Source organism: Sebastes fasciatus, chromosome 15 (genome assembly GCF_043250625.1).
Source record: "Sebastes fasciatus isolate fSebFas1 chromosome 15, fSebFas1.pri, whole genome shotgun sequence".
Classification (NCBI taxonomy): Eukaryota; Metazoa; Chordata; class Actinopteri; order Perciformes; family Sebastidae; genus Sebastes; species Sebastes fasciatus.
In genome coordinates this window covers 20,945,316-20,963,156 of record NC_133809.1, presented here as the reverse complement: position 1 = coordinate 20,963,156, position 17,841 = coordinate 20,945,316, and the positions used below count along the sequence as shown (strand labels likewise).

Sequence of the window (17,841 nt, the reverse complement as noted above, 5' to 3'; positions counted from 1 at the left end):
TAAATGGCAGTGCGAGGCTCCTACCTGTCGCCTGCCTTTCTCTTTCTTTCGCTCTCTCTTTTTCTCTCCCGTCTCTCTTGCAGCATGCCGTCACAGACCTGAATAGAAGGGAAAAAATAGGACGGGTTTTATCTGTGCTATCTGTTGATTTCACTTTCACTCTTCGGAGTTTGACTTTCTGAGTTTTCCGTGTCCTAGTCGAAGTGGATGTGAAGAGTGAGAGTATGGTGGATAATGACCAACCTGTCCAAGGACTTGTCATTTGGCACTACTTTTCCCCCTCATCATGTGATGTGATATGCATTTCTTTTTCTGGGAAAATGCTTTTTTTACCCTGGGTGTGATCACATATATTCTCTCTCTCTCTTTCAGACCAGCAGTATTCATGGTCGCCCTCGCAGTACTTCGATGAGGACAGCTACTCCCCTCCACCCAGGAACATGAAGGGTCTCTCTGGCGGCCGCCCTGCCCAGCTCCAGCTCACCTCCGCCCCGTCAGCCCACACCTGCGGCCTGGTTGAATGCGACCATTCCCTGGACCATCACCTCCACCATGGCAACTCGCGGCCCCCCTCCTACCTCCTCAGCCCCACGGAGAGCTGCCCCCTTGAGAGCCACCATCGCTGCTCTCCGCGGAGCTCCATCCACTCCGAGTGCATGGTGATACCGGTGTCCATGTCAGCCACCGACCACTCCATCTCTAGTAGCACTTTCCCCCGCATGCACTACGGCAGCGCTGGGCGGGACAGCGGCGGCAACACATCTGGCGGCAGGGAGTCCCGAGACGACGGCGGCTCGTCCTCGCACGGAGGCAGCGGCAAAATGAACCGAATCCCAGCAAACCTCCTGGACCAATTTGAGAAACAGATGCCCCTGCACCGGGATGGCTTCCACACGCTGCAATACCAACGCACCTCCACCACGACCACGACCACGGAGCAGCGCAACGAAAGCCCCGGGCGAATACGCCACTTAGTCCACTCGGTGCAGAAGCTCTTCACAAAGTCGCACTCTCTAGAAGGTTCCTCCAAGATGAACGGCACCAAAGGCGACTCGCACCGGGACGGCTCGCACCACCACCATCACCACCACCAAGGTCACCACAAACACAGCAAACGCAGCAAGAGCAAAGAGCGCAAATCCGAGGGCAGCGGCAAGCAACGTTCGGGAGGTTGGTGGAGTTCTGATGACAACCTGGATAGCGACAGCACATACAGGACACCCAGCGTCATGTCACGGCATCCCGTGGATCACATCAGCCACTGCTACCCGGACTCAATGCACGGCCACCTGGCTGGAGACCTGTCGCTAAAGACTTCCAAGAGCAACAATGACGTCAAGTGCTCAGCCTGCGAGAGCATAAGCATGGCACCGGAGGGAAAGTTCATGAAGAGGAGCTCCTGGTCAACGCTAACGGTCAGCCAAGCCAAGGAGGCCTACAGGAAGTCCTCGCTCAACCTGGAGAAGCCCATGACACCCACCGACCTCAAGCCCAACACCAGGCCATGCCACTATCTACAGGTGAGTTTGCCTTATTTTATTACTGTATGATGCTACTTGATGGGAGAAATTCAAATTCTGATAAACAGGTGAGTTTATTTAAATGCACGAATCTGTGGGTGGCTACATGACGGGTTTTGATGAAAGGAGAAGATGGTGATTTGATAGTAATTGAAGAGACGATAAAAACATTCATTTTATGTCTCAGCCACTACAGTGATTGAGCGTCCATTCACCATAATTTAAAATTCATAAGAACCTGAGGCACTGCAGCACAGAGAAAAGCATCAGTCCCAAAACTTGGGCTCGCATTGTACAACACAAAGCAATCTTCTTCTACAGGCGTCGGCGGTAAATAGACAAGGGAGAATAGTTGCTCATCTCAGCTGGATTCCCAATTGATCTAAAAGACAGTGTTTTGTTCGTGGCTTCCCTGATATTACAATGTGAACCTGTCCTATGGCTCAGCATGTGGCTGGCAGCAAAAGGGACGAGCACAGCGGGACAAATCAATTAACTCCATAAATGATCCGCGCTGGAGGGGAAGCGCCGGCAATGTGAGAATGAAAGACCAGAGATCAATGTTGATTTTTACTGCGTTGTTGCTTTCGATTTTGCATAGGTTTCAGCCCTGAGAAAAGGTTAGCATTCAGCCCGTGATCGGCTCTACGGGAGACCCCGTACAGTAGCACCGCGGGGATCAATTCAGAGTGAGTCAGCATTTTACTCAGGAGTGTCTCACAGGTTTTTTATATGCATGCTGGAGGGTATATGAAAGAGGGAAATGAAAAGAAAGCATGCTTATAAACCCCAAATTGCAAAAGCAGGGAAAAATAGATTCTGTAACAACGCTGTTCGATATACAACAATGTGGTATCTGATAGCATCATGTAAGTACCTCCTGCGGCCAAAATAAAGTGAGCACTTCAGCACGTTGGGAGAGGAGACCAGGAGACTCAGAGCTCTGAGCAGAGAGTGTGTTGTATGGATTAGAGCGTGTTGTAAGCGGAAAGCCAATGCATTACTCAAATCAGCCAATGGAGCCAAAGGAACCACTAAATCTAAGCTTACGTCAACGGAAAATGTTTTTGGAGGGCTAATTTTGACTAGCGTATTTTTAAACATAACTGATGATCATTTTGAATTGGACAGGCAGTGCACTCATCCACTCAAATTTTGTACAATCCCACTAAGTGCAGTAATCTCTCAATGAGAGAGTCGCAGTGTTTATCGCGCCCGCCCCCCGCTCCTTCCTTACTTCCATTTGGTCATTCAGCTGAGGTAGTGTCCGAGTCGCGGCACTATAAACACTTCTAAAAATATCCTCCTTCCTGCCGCAGGGCTATATTTAGCCCAGCGTTATCAATCCAATCCGTGCAGGGGTGACACATCTTCCCTCCCCGGAGGAGAATCAATGCCCTCTCAGGGAGCTGGGAGATGTTTTGAAGGAGAGAGTTGAAGACCGGCGAGGCCTGTGCCTGTGTGGATGTATTGGAATACTCTAGGAAGCAAAGGCAGGCAAAAGAGATGGCTGTTTTTGTTCCCCGTGGCTACTGTTGTTGCTCATCACCAGGTGCAGTCAGGCAGAGAGATACAGAACCAATAGTCAGTCAATGATGCACACCGAGGGGTCACATTGAGAAGTTTTCACTTCCTGCTGCTGCTGAAAGTGGGATTACCCACAACTGTATGCACTGTAACAACATCAACTGCATCCTGGGAGTGTGTGCTGAATGTCTGTCCGTGTGTGAGTGAAAGTGTGCGTGCGTGGGTGTGTTTTTTTTTTCCTTCTATTTATCGCACACCAGATGGTTTGATGATATGCTAGTCACCTTGTTTGCGTCCTTGGTTGATGACGGAGGGAATGAAAAACTTCTGAAGTGTTGCAAAAGACGGCAAACAGAAAGATATGTGGTCTCGCTGGAGCTGTTAATCTGTGTGCATGCAGCAGGTGTGTGTGAGTGTTTGTGTGTGTGAGTGAAGTAGCGCACGTGTATGTATGAGAGATCGATTAGCTGGACATTGGGGAAGACAGAGATAGATTGATATTGGCTGCCCTTTCTCTGAAATGACAAATGTTGCGGGATCAGACCTGGCATTAGCCATCGCTCTCTGTCTCTGGCTAAGTCGTTTCACAAATTAGCCCCAATTAGCCCTCCCCAACACACACACACACAGTTTTTCAGGATGTTTATGGGTTTGACTGTGAGCTTGATATTAATGAAAGGAGGTGATTGTGTTGTTGGCGACAGGCTCACCTGGATGAGTGCATATCAAACCCCCGTTGTTGATCCCAATTTTCGTAGTGGCCAAACGGTGGTACTACAACTTCCATGTCCGTCATGTGATGCCATTGGGTGCAAAAGACTTTTTCCCATAGACTTACATTGGGAAAGAGACATCTGTAACTCAGCGAATAATTGTTTTTTGAGGTAAATCAACTCCCCAGCACTAACACTCTAATAGCCCTTATTTAAATCATTAGGTCCTAAAAGTTGTAAAACGCACTAATAGCCGAATCCAGAGTTATTTCCCTTCCTCCGTTCATGTGAATGAGACCCAGACCGTGACGGCAGCGTGACGTTGGGACCCCGTGACCAAGCGGACGCTACTGCGCATGTTCCATGGGCCCAATGGATGCGGAAGATCGCCGGAAGATCTGTGTACTTTTCCAGACGGAAGTCGGGCCATTTTGGCATCATGCGCCACTGAGCAACTTTCATAGGAATGAACGGGGCCCCGCCTCCAACGCTGTATCCAGTTCTCTCAATACACCCATGGTGCATATAGGTGTGTGGGCCGCCATCTCTCCCTTTCTCTCTCTCTCACACACACACTCTTCAAATTAGACATGCAAATGCACCTGGACTGCAGCAACAGCTGTAATCCATGCCTCCTCCACCTTCCTAACTTCACAGCACAATAACTTACTGACAACCCTCAGCCTTGATTAAGTCAGCTGATCCAGCAAACGCTACTCTGTTCTCTCTCTGCATACAGTGCTGTCGTACAAAGGGAGGATTAGTCTTTGATAGTTTTGCTGATAGGGCATTGCGGAGGGATTTAATAAGCCAATTAATTGCCATGTTGGCTTGCCAAAGGTGGAGCTCGAGAGGCAAAAAGGCTGCTGATTAAATTACAAAAGGGAAGTGCAAAGCAGCAGAAACAAAACTGGCACTGTGACTGAAAGCTACAGTAACACCACCATACACGCACAGGGGTTCCCTAACTTTTTATTAAGGGCTTCCCAGATAGCTATCAGGCCATGAGCCACTACTTAGTAAGATTTCGTCCCAGGATCCCCGGGATCAGACGGAAGTTTGTAGCTAAATGTTCCTCGTCTCTGTTGTCTGAGGCGACAGCGTGGCTATGTGGTCACCACCGTGTCGGCGAGCATCTGCTCGTATTTGTGTTTCATTACCTCAAACCTTAAGTTTCCTTCGATTCTACAAGGACGTTGTCAGGTTATAACCATTTCATTGTCAATTGTTAAGCACATATCTTTTTTGTGTGTGCTACTTCTTCTCTCCCAGGCCAAATCAATCAAATTGGCCGGCTATGATAGCATCCTAATTTGTGGCGGGTTTAATACCAATATGTGCTGCTTTAGTAGCATTTACTTCTTCACTTCATGCCATGTGGTGCCCAGTCCAGGACATACAGTACCTTGTAATGTCTCATGGTCTGAGTTTGGAGAATGTAGAGGTGTTAAATAGATCCCTCACATTATTGTACTGGCTTTGATTTGTAATTTGTGTTCTTTTCCATCTATTGTGTACTGTATGGTTAAGTTGGAACAGCTCTCACCAGTCTCCCGAAGGCAGCCATTTCCAGAAACAAAGTCTCTAAATAAACCAACTGTACGGTATCATCCCAGCACCAGACGGCAGACAGGCAAAGCTAAAGCAGCTGGTGAAGAAAATCAAAAATCTAGCAAGCTAAGGAGCCAGATATTTATTCACAGAAGTTGGTGGAGAACAGACCATGATCATTTATTAAAACTAAAGTTAACAAATAGGATAAGAAACAAAAGCAATAAGAGAAATACATGTATGTGTGAGGTGTTGAAGATGCATTTCCACAGCGATGTGTTTATGCGCAAATTTAAAATGTGCAGGAAAAACAGGTGGATGGAGACACACCTAGTGGGATGAATATTACGCTGACAGTGTTCAACTTTGACTGGTGAACTACCACTGATAGCAAACTTCCTTTTCCTCAGCACTTCTGCTCTAGCCACTCCATGGGGGAACTCCATGTACTGGCAGGCCCACTGGGAGATCTGTTCCCAGTGGGTCTGCCCCAGGGTCCCCTCCCAGTCAGTTGTGATTGGAACCAGTGGGTAACCTCCGGGTCTGAGAAGTGAAGCCAATGAGGAGTGCCTTAAACTTGCATTCTTTCTAATAGCCAGCAGGGGGCGACTCCTCTGGTTGCAAAAAGAAGTCCGATTGAATAGAAGTCTATGAGAAAATGAGCCTACTTCTCACTTGATTTATTACCTCAGTAAACATTGTAAACATGAGTTTATGGTCTCAATTGCTAGTTTCAAGTCTTCTTCAATACAGCATGATGTTCATTTAGTAAATGATGGTCCCATTTAGAGTCAAATAGACCATATGGTAGGGAATGCTTTCGGGCGTGGCCATGTTGTTGTTGCCACCACGGCACTGTCCGGTCTGGAAGTTGTCCGTGTTTTCGTCTTACAACTTTAAATTCACAGTGTGTTTTCAGTTCATGAAAGTTAATTATAACCTTTTTGGTCGCCTAAAAGTGTCTTATTCAGCGTTCAGTTGTGCTTAGCTCCACCCTCTTGAGTCACTTCTGGTTGCAAAAAAACAAGATGGGGACGGCCAAAAACCAAGAAAACGTCAGTCCACAAACCAATGGGTGACGTCACGGTGACTACGTCCACTTCTTATATACAGTCTATGGTTGGAACACGTCCGATGGGAGGCAATAAAAAGATGTCTTTAATTGCAAGATTCTTCTGAACTCCTGAGCTTCTCATTCGGTCCCAAACACTGAGACCCGTCACGCTTTGGAGAAACCTCAACTTGGCCAATTTATATGAAAAGCTGGCAACAAAATGGGAGGCCACGCACAGAGTTGCAATGTAGAAAGTTATATATTCAACCAATTACTTAACTGAAACATAACAATGGTAGGTAGGGCAGAGAACATATCCCCTCTTTTTTTATCTGCCATCAAAATATATCCAATGATATGTGCTAGATTTCTCTGAAAATGGTTCCTTTTGTGGACTGTTCTTTTTCCATTCCTCAAGGTTTCTTCCTTTTTATCCCTCTGAAAGTTTTTTTTGTTTATTTTTCCTTGACCTCTTGAAGGGCGAATGACTTGATGTGTTTTGACTGAATTAGTTTGTCCTGTCCTGTTCTTTTTAAATAGTGCTTTACAAATCGAATGAATCAGCCTATATCTAAATTTGGTTCTGTTGTGATGTCCTTTGTTTCCTAGTTTGACTTTTGAACCCCCCCAGAGAGTGTTATTTGCATTTCAAATGTGAGTTTTGAATGTAGGTGAAGAGAGGTGAAGTGATAGAGATAGTATGAGTGAGAAGTCAGTAAGAATTTCAGGTCAAGACAAAGCCACTTGAAACACAACAGGTCTCATGGCTGCATAGACTTAAGTAGTGTATATTCAGGGTACTGTACAGCAAGTGAAGGAACTATACGTCTGCTGCGATTGATTTCTTACAGTATATTGATCAGTGTGTTTATTGTAGCTGCAAATGTAAATGTTAGCATGTTAACAAAATGATAAACATTGTAAATAGTATATCTGCTAAATATCAGCATGATAGCACTGTTAAATGGGTAGCATGTTAATATAATAAATATACCTTTGAATGAGCTGTTTATATCTACATAGGGAGCGGGTCCTCTCTCCACGGAGTCCGCCATGTTGCACCGCCATGTTTCTACAGTAGCCCGGTATCTGCAACCTCACCACTAGATACCACCAGATCCTACACACTTGACCTTTAAAACACTGCTGTCCCCAAGTATAGCCATAGAATGTATATAGGAAGTGGACGTAGTCTTACAGTGACATCACCCCTTGATTTGTGGACTGCTGTTTTGTAGCCTCAAGTTCGGCATTTTGGCCGTCGCCATCGTGTTTTTTGGCATCTTGTTTTTTTGCAACCAGCAGTACCACAAGAGGGTGGAGCTAAATACAACCGAACGCTGAATAAGACATTTTCAGGCAACCAGAAAGGTCATAATTAACTTTCATGACCTGAAAACACAGGGATGCATGATGGTGCAGTGGTTAGCAGTTGCGCCTCACAGCAAGAGGGTTGCAAGTTCGAACCCTTCTGTGTGGAGTTTGCATGTTCTCCCCGTGTTAGCGTGGGTTTTCTCCGAGTACTCCGGCTTCCTCCCACAATCCAAAGATTGGTTAGGTTAATTGATGACTCTAAATTGCCCGTAGGTGTGAATGTGAGTGTGGATGGTTGTCTATCTCTATGTGTCAGCCCTGCGATAGGCTGGCAACCTGTCCAAGGTGTACCCCGCCTTCGCCCAATGTCAGCTGGGATCGGCTCCAGCCCCTCCACGACCCCTAACGGGATAAGCGGTTGCAGATGATGGATGGATGGAACTGAAAATACACTGTGAAAGGGTTAAAGTTGTAAGACGAAAACACGGACAACTCCCAGACTGGAAAACACCGTGATAGCAACCTGTCAATCACAAGGTGACCACGCCCTAAAGCAAATGCTGCTTTATGGTCTATTTGACTCTAAATGGGACCATAATTTACTAAATGAACGTCATTCAGTATTGAAAAAGACTTGAAACTAGCGATTGAGACTATAAACTCATGTTTACAATGTTTACTGAGGTAATAAATCAAGAGATAAGTAGGGTTATTTTCTCATAGACTTCTGTACAATCAGACTTATTTTTGCAACCAGAGGAGTCGCCCCCTGCTGGCTATTAGAAAGACTGCAAGTTTAAGGTACTTCGGCATTGGCTTCACTTCTCAGACCTGGAGTTGCCCACTGGTATAGCCTCACATGCTGCTAGCATCGCTGTAGATTCAGTCTTGTTATAAGACACTGAGACTTTATTTTGTTGATCTTCATACGTTAGTTTAGTGTTAGGCTTTGATTCAGTTGGTCTCAGAAATAGCATTGTTTTCTGCTTAGAGTCATAGAACCAAAAGGACAGGATTATGGAAGTTCGTCAGTCGCTCGCAGATTTTTCACACACCTTCTAGTGCATGACTGTTTCCTTTTCCTTTTATCACTGAGCGTGTCTATTAACACCTCCATGCTAACATCTGATAGCATTAAGTGTCAGTAAATAAACAATGTGAAGACGAGACGAACACAGACGAGATGTTGCATGCGTGGGTGTATACAGTATATGTGTGAAAGAGAGAGACGAGAGAGGAAGAGTTGGTGGTGGGCGTGCAGTAGGATGTTAGTGAGGTAGGGTAACAGGCGGCTAGTGAGAGAGAGGGAAAAGCAAACAGAGCCTGCTCCAACACACGCAGCATATCCATGCAATCTTGTGGGAGGAAATGGGGGTCTGGAGACTGTTGGGTGGGATTAGCGATGATTGAACAATGATTGAGCTCTCTAACTCTCTCTTTTCCTTCCTCTCTCTCAAAGTCATTTCTCCATCTTTCTACGCTATATCCTCTTTATCCTGCCTCTTCCTCTCTCTCTCTCTCTCTCCCTCTCTCGCTTTCTCTCTCTCTCTCTCTCTCTCTCTCTCTCTCTCTCTCTCTCTCTGTCTATCTATCTCACTCTATTTCATAACTTAATGACAGTGACTTATGTTTCTTAGTGGGAGAGGTGCTGTGTATAGATAGAGCTGCAGAGTTAATCAATGAAATGCACTGCTGCACTGCAGGAGCATTGGCTGAGGCCTGCCTCGCGAGCACACACACACACACACACACACACACACACACACACACACACACACACACACACACCGCACTCCCTGTGGGAGGCAAAGATCAAAGTACTCAAAGTAAAGGTAGACACACACACACAAAGCTAATATGCCAATGTCTGCACAACCCGGCTACGAGATTTCATCTAGATTTCATCTACTACCATTTCATCTATTACATTTACTACCATTTCATCAATGTTAATTATTGGCCAAGTTGTAGTGCTAAAACAGCTTCACAGTATGTGTAAGGAGGAGTTGTTGTCATAAGAGAAAATCTTGGTCATGGCACCTGAAAAAATGATTTCCCCAAGTCATGTCTGTTCTATAATGAGCAGAATGCAATTAATTCAAGGATGTAAAAGTTCTGTTATTGCGATAATGTGACTTTAAATTTGGATATTCACACTTGAGATGTGAATTTTCGCACTGTTCCCACAAACTTTGGCTCATATTCACAAAGGGCTCCACGCCATATAATGTGCTGTTGAACAGATCAGGATCTGGCACAGACTGTTATCAGGCTATTAAATAGCTGCTAGCTGTCGCTATAAGCCTCATAGATGTGGGTCAATAGGGGCCTTCTACAGCCAATATTAGGTTTTATCATCTATTCACATGGTAGATAAACGAAAGAAGGTATAAAAGAACACAACAGTGACAGTAGTCGTTATGAAACGTTACGTTTGTTCAAAACGTAACGTTTCATGCAGTTTTACAACGTGTTAGAACATGTTGCTTTTAAGTTTTGCTTTCACTTTTAAAATGTAGTAGGTGTAGTAGGCCCCTATTGACCCACATCTATGGTGCTTAAGGCCCTGACACACCAAGCTGACGGTCAGCCGTCGGCCAGTTTGAGGCTGTCGGTGAGCATCTGTCGGCCTAGCTTTTGCGGTGTGTCTTGCATCGCTGGCACTAGTCTGCCCATGTTGGTGACTTATTGGCCAATTCAGCATGTTGAATTGGCGGCTGAGCCCGCCGGTGAGAGAAATCACTCCGATTGGCTGTTCAGCTTAAACGAATCAGTGTACAAAAAGAGAAACGGAAGTGAGGAAAGCAAACCAATGACTGAAGTCAGAAGGCTCTTCTCATTTTTCATCTCATCTGATCATTCCGATACACAGATATTTTCACAGCCACATGGCCATCTGGAATTAGGCTAAGTGGTGAGTGAGAGTTGTGTAAAAATGGTTGGCAAAAGCCGCTTTGTTTCATGTACGTATCATAACAACAGCTTGTATATCCTCGGTCGTGGTTCTTTCCCTTTTTGAATGACGAATACAGACTACGGCCGCCTGCTGGTGTGGCGAGTTATTTCCTCTCACACAGGCACAAAACGTACGTGCTAACTGGCAATCGGCTGTAGTCTTTGCGGTCAAATGCAACTTTTCGGCCAAGATAAAGACAACATGAGGCGACGCAACAGTCGGCCTTCATCGCTGCTAGTTCTTTGATATCGGGTAGGTGTATCTGGGCCTTTAGAGCGTCCAATAACGTCTATTTAATGGCCTAATAACAGTCGAATATGCAACAACAAAATCATCAAAATCTCCCCAAGGAATACACAGAATAATTGCACATGGAAGCAGGCTTGTAGATACATGCTCACCTCTGAATCCCATGCCTTCCCTTTGTATAGGATCTTTGGGTCAAGGTGAGTGTTCATGATGACAAGCGTCCATATTTCAACTCTATTTAGCATGCTGGGACGCCCATGTGTGCCTTCCCAGCAATCAATACGAGCGCGCTGCCGCCGTCCCTGTTTCTTTATCTGCACAGGGAGACACGCCACAATCTATCCAGTTTATCAGCGAATCCAAATTAAACAAATCTCACCACAGCTTGCGCCTGTCCTCTGGCGTTCTGTTCATTAATTAGACGTCTAAAAATATCAAACCCCTCCAAGACTTAATTAACCCATCGACTCTATTTGGTAGCTGGTACGTGCCTGTCTTTGGAAGGGGAGATGAATGACTTTTATCAGGGAGTGTGTTTGAGTGTTCGTTTGGTAAAAGGGGGGCATCGCAGTGAGCTTATGTTTTCTTAATTCATGCGTGTCCTTTTCTGCATGGCTTTGTCTGTGTGTGTGGAAGTGCATCTTTTTGTGCTTCGTATTATCTTCTTTTCATGATGTAACACCACAGCCTTGCAGTGAAATTTGCTACGGAGCTTTACAGACCTAGAGGACACACCGTAATCCCCATCAATCACCCCCCCTTCCCCCCCATGCTTAATGTCACAACATAGATGAAACATAAGAGTCAAAGGCAGCCTTGACCCAGCATTCTCTGTGATTAACAAGGAGTGGGTTGTAATAAAGCCATAATTGATCAATTATTCAGGCTGTTTTGATTCGATGTGACACTTGTTAGAATAGTAATTGTGTGTGGGCGTGCTTTGATGCCAGAGGTTAGTAGAATTAGTGTCAGGGGGAAGACGTTTTTCCAGGATGTAAACGAACGGATGCCTTCAGTGCTGTTGATGCATTTTAGATCTCGTAAAAAAAGTGACAATTACAAACATTTTGTTGAGAATTCCAGCTGCTTTACCAATTTAAACCTGCTGGTTTTATTCTTAACAGTGCAGTATTGGAAAGGATAACGTCTGTTTTTATTTCTCTTTGAATAATAATCGCATTTCAATTGTTATTTTCCAATAGATGACATTTGAAAGTGATTAGAGTCATGTGTCTGACGCATTAGTGACATTTGGATGCCGCCTATCTCCTCCTGACATTTTCCACAGCCAGTCAGCTGCCACCCAGTTCATTGTGAACCTGTGAGTCGCGAGTTAGTCACCGATTGGCAGAGGGAAAGTTTCAGAAAACATAGAATCAGTAAATCACACATTAATACGGTATTTGAATCAGAAATAGTGGTTGGAAGGCTATTTTAAAGTTCTTCTTGAGTGCAGCTATGGTCCAGTGTTACTGTGAAGTCAAAGAAATATGGACCCGGGTCCAATTTAACTTAATGAAATCTAGAGCCGGGTGGATTGGCGCTGTGCCGAGGCTGATCCGTCTGCCAGGATGGTAAAGAGACGGATGCATCAGTGAAGCCTTCAACTTCAACGTAGAATCTAATGATTACTGACAATGTCATATTTTACGAGTGCAAATCATTGACCATGTAAGTGCGTGAGCGGCTAAAGCTTCTTACCATCGCATACAGTCAGTAAAGTGCAACAAGGTCAATCTAAAAAGGAAAATAGAAAAAGGGAAGGGAAGCGAGAGACGGTCTATGCATCAGTGTGTTGTGTTGTATCAAAGACCCTGACTCAGCTGCTACTGTTGTTGTCCCACTAATTGAACTCTGTTGTACTGTTTAACTAAAGCAAAGCGAGAGAGTGTGCGAGTTGGTGAGAGAGAGAGAGAGAAAGAGAGAGCGGTATTGTGTGTAATGAGCTCGTGAACAATCATCATCAGTTCATTACAATGAGTGGGTGAAGTTAGCCCCGCAGATTTTAATAAGCCGCACCGCCATCTCCAATACAGAGAAGAATCATTTAATGACATTTCTACATGTTGTATAACGGCGTGTACAATAATTGAGTCCCATTTTTCTTTCACACCAAGACCATGATTCAGAAAATAATCTTGCTCCACATGATTCACAAATGCTCTGCACTATTATACCAGTTACATGTGCTCTGCTTGAAATGGATTCCAATAACGAAAATTGCCCGTCTGAGCAAAGCATGCCAGACGAATGTCAGAGTGCATTAACCTCCACTTATTGCTGCAGAGCGCCCGCATGCTAGATGCTCCGTTTGTCTTCCTGCTCGCTCCACATTCAACATATAAGACTGTCGTGATCGGTGTGAAATATTCCCTCCATATGTGGTAGAGACAGGCGGCGAGACACCCTGTTCTCACTCTAAATGGAAGAACGGCGATGCTGACGTCTGAATACTCAATTACCGGGTTTAACGGGTGGAAAAAAAAGACCAACATGTTAAATTGGTTGGCTTGTTTTGATGGCAGGTTTCCGTATGGGGTGAGCAAAGATAGCTTCTCCATTTCAAAGCTGCATTTTTACCAGTAATTATGATTAACAGCCCAGCCAAATTTATAACGTCGTTTCAGTCAAGGCTTTCAGCAGTTTGTAACCTGGCCAAACTACAGAAAAGATAGAATACTGAGCAGCTGTGGCAGCTGTGTGGAGGTTTTCATGTGTTGTTGACTCATGAAAATGACCCTGTCTAACTCAATGGATGGAACTAACTGTGCCAGAGGTACAATAGGGGGTTCAATTCAAGTGCCTATCAAATGGCACATTGCTTCACTGGGAAATGTTAATGCTTTACAACATGGTCCTCTTGGAGTTAAGAAAAATCTCAGTCATTTTATAATATATTCAAGATTGCATGGTTGTTGTGCTCTTGCAATGCAGAGGTGGGAATATAATGTACTTTCAAGAAGTGCTATTTAGGGCTGTCAAAGTTAACGACGCTAATTTCTTTAACGCATTAACGTAACTTACGATTTTAGGTTGTAGCAGGCTCAGTTTTAAAGAGTGAAGATACTGGCATCATATGTAACTGGATAAACCTAAGCAATCCATTGGTACCAACCGTGTCATACTAGCTTGTCGCAAAGGAGGTTAAATAACACTTTAAACTTAAGCTAAATTTTGGCGAGGAAAAACTGGCATAGCCATTTTAAAAGGGTTCCCTTGACCTCTGACCTCAAGATATGTGAATGAAAATGGGTTCTATGGGTACCCACGAGTCTCCCCTTTACAGACATGCCCACTTTATGATAATCACATGCCGTTTGGGGCAAGTCATAGTCAAGTCAGCACACTGAAAGCTGTTGTTGCCTGTTGGGCTGCAGTTTGCCATGTTATGATTTGAGCATATATTTTATGCTAAATGCAGTACCTGTGAGGGTTTCTGGACAATATGTGTCATTGTTTTGTGTTGTTAATTGATTTCCAATAATAAATATATACATACATTTGCATAATGCAAGCATATTTGTCCACTCCCATGTTGATAAGAGTATTAGATACTTGACAAATCTCATTTTGAACAGATAAAAAATATGCGATTAATTGTGACACTATGGACAATCATGCGATTAATCACAATTAAATATTTGTATTTTAATTGACAGCCCGAGTACTAATATGACCTTTTGCCCACGGTAATGTTAGTAGAGGATACAGACAACACACAAAATCTTGCAAAGGAGTAATCTATGATACATAACAAAAAAATCCCTCTGAATTAAAACACGCTGCTCAGCACCAAATGGCTGACAGACAAAGTTAGCGACTAGCTGGTGAACATCGAGGAACATTTAGCAGCTAAAGAGTCAAACATTTCCCTCAGGAGTTGGTGGAAACCAAAGCAGAACTAAATTGAGAGTGGAAATTTGATTTACATTCACCAGGTGGCCTAATGTTGCTTTGTGTCTGCTGGATTTGTTAACGTGACCATGTCTGCCATAACAACTTTATAAAGTGATAACATGACAATATTGTGTTTATAGCATCTTGCACTGCCCCCAATTTTTTCATTGACTATTTACCCTCGTCATTCCTCCCAGGTGCCCCAGGATGACTGGGGGGGTTACCCTGGCGGTGGGAAGGACGACGAGATCCCTTGTCGTCGGATGCGGAGCAGCAGCTACGTTAAAGCCATGGGTGACGAGGAGAGCGGAGAGTCGGACTCCAGCCCCAAGACATCGCCTCAGAAGATGGTGCGGCCCGACGCCCTGGTCAAGGCCATCATCAGACCCAGGGACCTGCTGGACTCCCAGAGGTACAACACATGTTTGGCTCTTCTTCTGTTTCCTTTTTTTTTCTTGCATATCTCTATTTATGTATTCACTTCACCTCTAAGGTAGATGGCGCAAAGCAAACATAGTATATCTGAACTATTCTCAGGCTCATTTTGTGTCTTGAAATCTTAGTGTATTGTGGCATATTTATGTGATTATTTCATCTCTCAGTTTTTGTTTGTTTGCAAAAAACGTTTACGCCCCTTTATGATAGTGTTCCCCGGGGCAGGATTCCTCTGGGACCCACTGAAATTTTTTAAACTTCCACTGGGGGTGCCACTGACAAAAAGTTTAAAATCCTTCACATAGTGGCTTTAAAGGAGAACTACATCCATTTTCAAAATTCATACATGTTATTCCTATGGTCTAAGACAGTCCAAAAATATTAGTAAACTCTTCCAACTCCAAAAACTAGAGTGCCAAAACTCAAATGTATGATATCACAGGGTATAAAATGTCGGACCGTTTCCATAGACAATGAATTGGGAGAGATGTTAAAGATGACACTGAGAGCACCCAGGGGAATGATCTGAGTATATGGGAACATTTTCTGTTTCACAACTGAGAACACTACAACAGAATCAAGTTTATTTGGGTATAAAAATGAAAACAGCCATTCTGTGGGTCCACAAAATCAGTCTCCCATTAATTTTCTATGGCAGGGGTTCTCAAACTTTTGGGGGCCAGGGACCCCTTAAAGGAGAGAACATTTTCCAAGGACCCCCTCATAATCATTACACTGATTAAGCATAATGCTTACTACCATTTGTAGTCTTAGATGTCATTGGAACTATGTATTCTAAAACTTTTCAATCTAAATACTTCAGACCTGTTTGATAGTGATAAACAGAAACACATTTAAATTTGAATAATGTTACTACCACTTTGTTTTGCACTGATATTTTGAGTGCTTTGTAATCAGATGGCGCTTTAGCTTGGCTGGCTTCATGGCTTCGTTTGCCAGCACCTGAAGACACATGACACATTTTGGTCTCCCATCGCTGTTCTCAATAAAACCAAACTCAATATAACTGTCATCAGATCTTCTCAATTTAGCTATTTTGGGGTTTGTGTCACTCAAATATTTCTCCATGCTTGCCAGCTAGCAGCTGGCTAGTAAGAAAAGCTAAGCAGCAGCAGGAACAGTTCGTTGCGCCCAGAGTGAAGTGACTGATTCATGACAGATTGACTTGATGTGTCACAATCCTATCAGAGTTTCTATTGGACTAAAGCTAACAAGGGTGGAAATGGACACAATATGCTTGTTTTTTGTTGGTGCAAATGGTCCCCATCTGTAGATATGCACTTTTTAATGATACCCCTTTTTTGATGACCCTTGGGGGTCCCCGGACCCCACTTTGAGAATCACTGTTCTGCAAAGCAGCTCCAGACTTTATACCCTATGACATCGCAAGATTGAGACTTACTTCTCTGGTTTCTGGCTTTGGGAGAGATGAGCTCATGTTCACAAATATTGATTGAACTGTCCTAGGCCATGAAAATAACAACTTCTTAATTTGGTGTTCCCCTTTAAGTAAATCAATCTCCCAGTAGAGTGAGAAAATTCTCTTGACTTCTCATATAATTCCTACTTCTAGATTTCTAGAAATATTACATACTAAAATAATGTAATCTCTGAACAATTCTAAAAACTGTGATTTAGTGCAATGAAATTATCTTAATGCGTGTTTTGAATTATTTCCAAGACATACTTCTTTCTGTTTCTCAGCTTAGTATCTGTTTATGTTTTCAGCAATATCATACTTATAGTTATATATTGCTTCCCTCTAGCAGTGTTGGCAGTTTTCTTGCATTAGTGCCCCACCACTACATCAGTGTCAAGCACTTGATAGCTGAACCCTGTACTCAATAGAGGCCCTTCATGGGTATTCATATCAGTGTCTTCAACTGTAAGGAAGAGTTCGGTGCATTCTTCTGGGATGTGTCCCATTAAATGGTGAGGAAATGGAGGGCTTTTGTTGTGGTTACTCAGCGGCGGAAGAAAGCGCTCATAAGAGGATTACATGATGAGACAAGCTGAAGACAATGTCACTGAAAAATTAACACAAGCAACTATGTTATGGAGAGATACAAGGAGAGTTACTATGATTACAGCATTATGACATCCATTAGATCAGTGGTTCCCAACCTTTTTCCTTGACTAAGAGAAATATTTTATGGATATTTCATATTATATTCAATGTGTAACAATAACAGTACAGAACAACTGATAAACTGTACTATTAACCCAAATAATGAACACAATGGCTGCAGGAATTTCCTATAAATATTGCATCAGAGATGAGTTTTCCTGTTTATTTTAGGAACTTTTAATTCAATTATTTGTCTGTATTATGTATATTTTTTATTTGAACAATCATACATACCTAATAGGCTTCTTTTTTGACACATTCAGTGTTTTCTTCTCCCTGACGCTTGGCCATTGTTTCATTAGCTCTTTGTTTATTTTACCTGCGTACTTTACTAATGCAGGACAAAGCTGTTTAGCAGAAAGAGGAGGGTCTTTAGTTTGTGTTCAGGTCTTCACCGTGCTCCTATCCTTCCATTTATATTTTAAATAATGGTCTAAACTTTAAAAATAACAATTTGATTTAGTTTTCTTCGACAG

General features: G+C 43.6%; 1 protein-coding gene across 7 annotated transcripts in view; it reads left to right on the top strand.

Moving 5' to 3' along the window:
* The window catches only part of dlgap2a (discs, large (Drosophila) homolog-associated protein 2a), a 204,586-nt gene that overhangs the window by 142,359 nt on the left and 44,386 nt on the right, over positions 1 to 17,841 (top strand). For all 7 annotated transcript variants that reach the window (XM_074660144.1, XM_074660151.1, XM_074660145.1 and 4 more), the window contains 2 exons: positions 373 to 1,520; positions 14,979 to 15,193. In XM_074660144.1, coding sequence (XP_074516245.1) covers positions 373 to 1,520; positions 14,979 to 15,193 — 1,363 coding nt within the window. The remainder of the gene's footprint in view (positions 1 to 372; positions 1,521 to 14,978; positions 15,194 to 17,841) is intronic.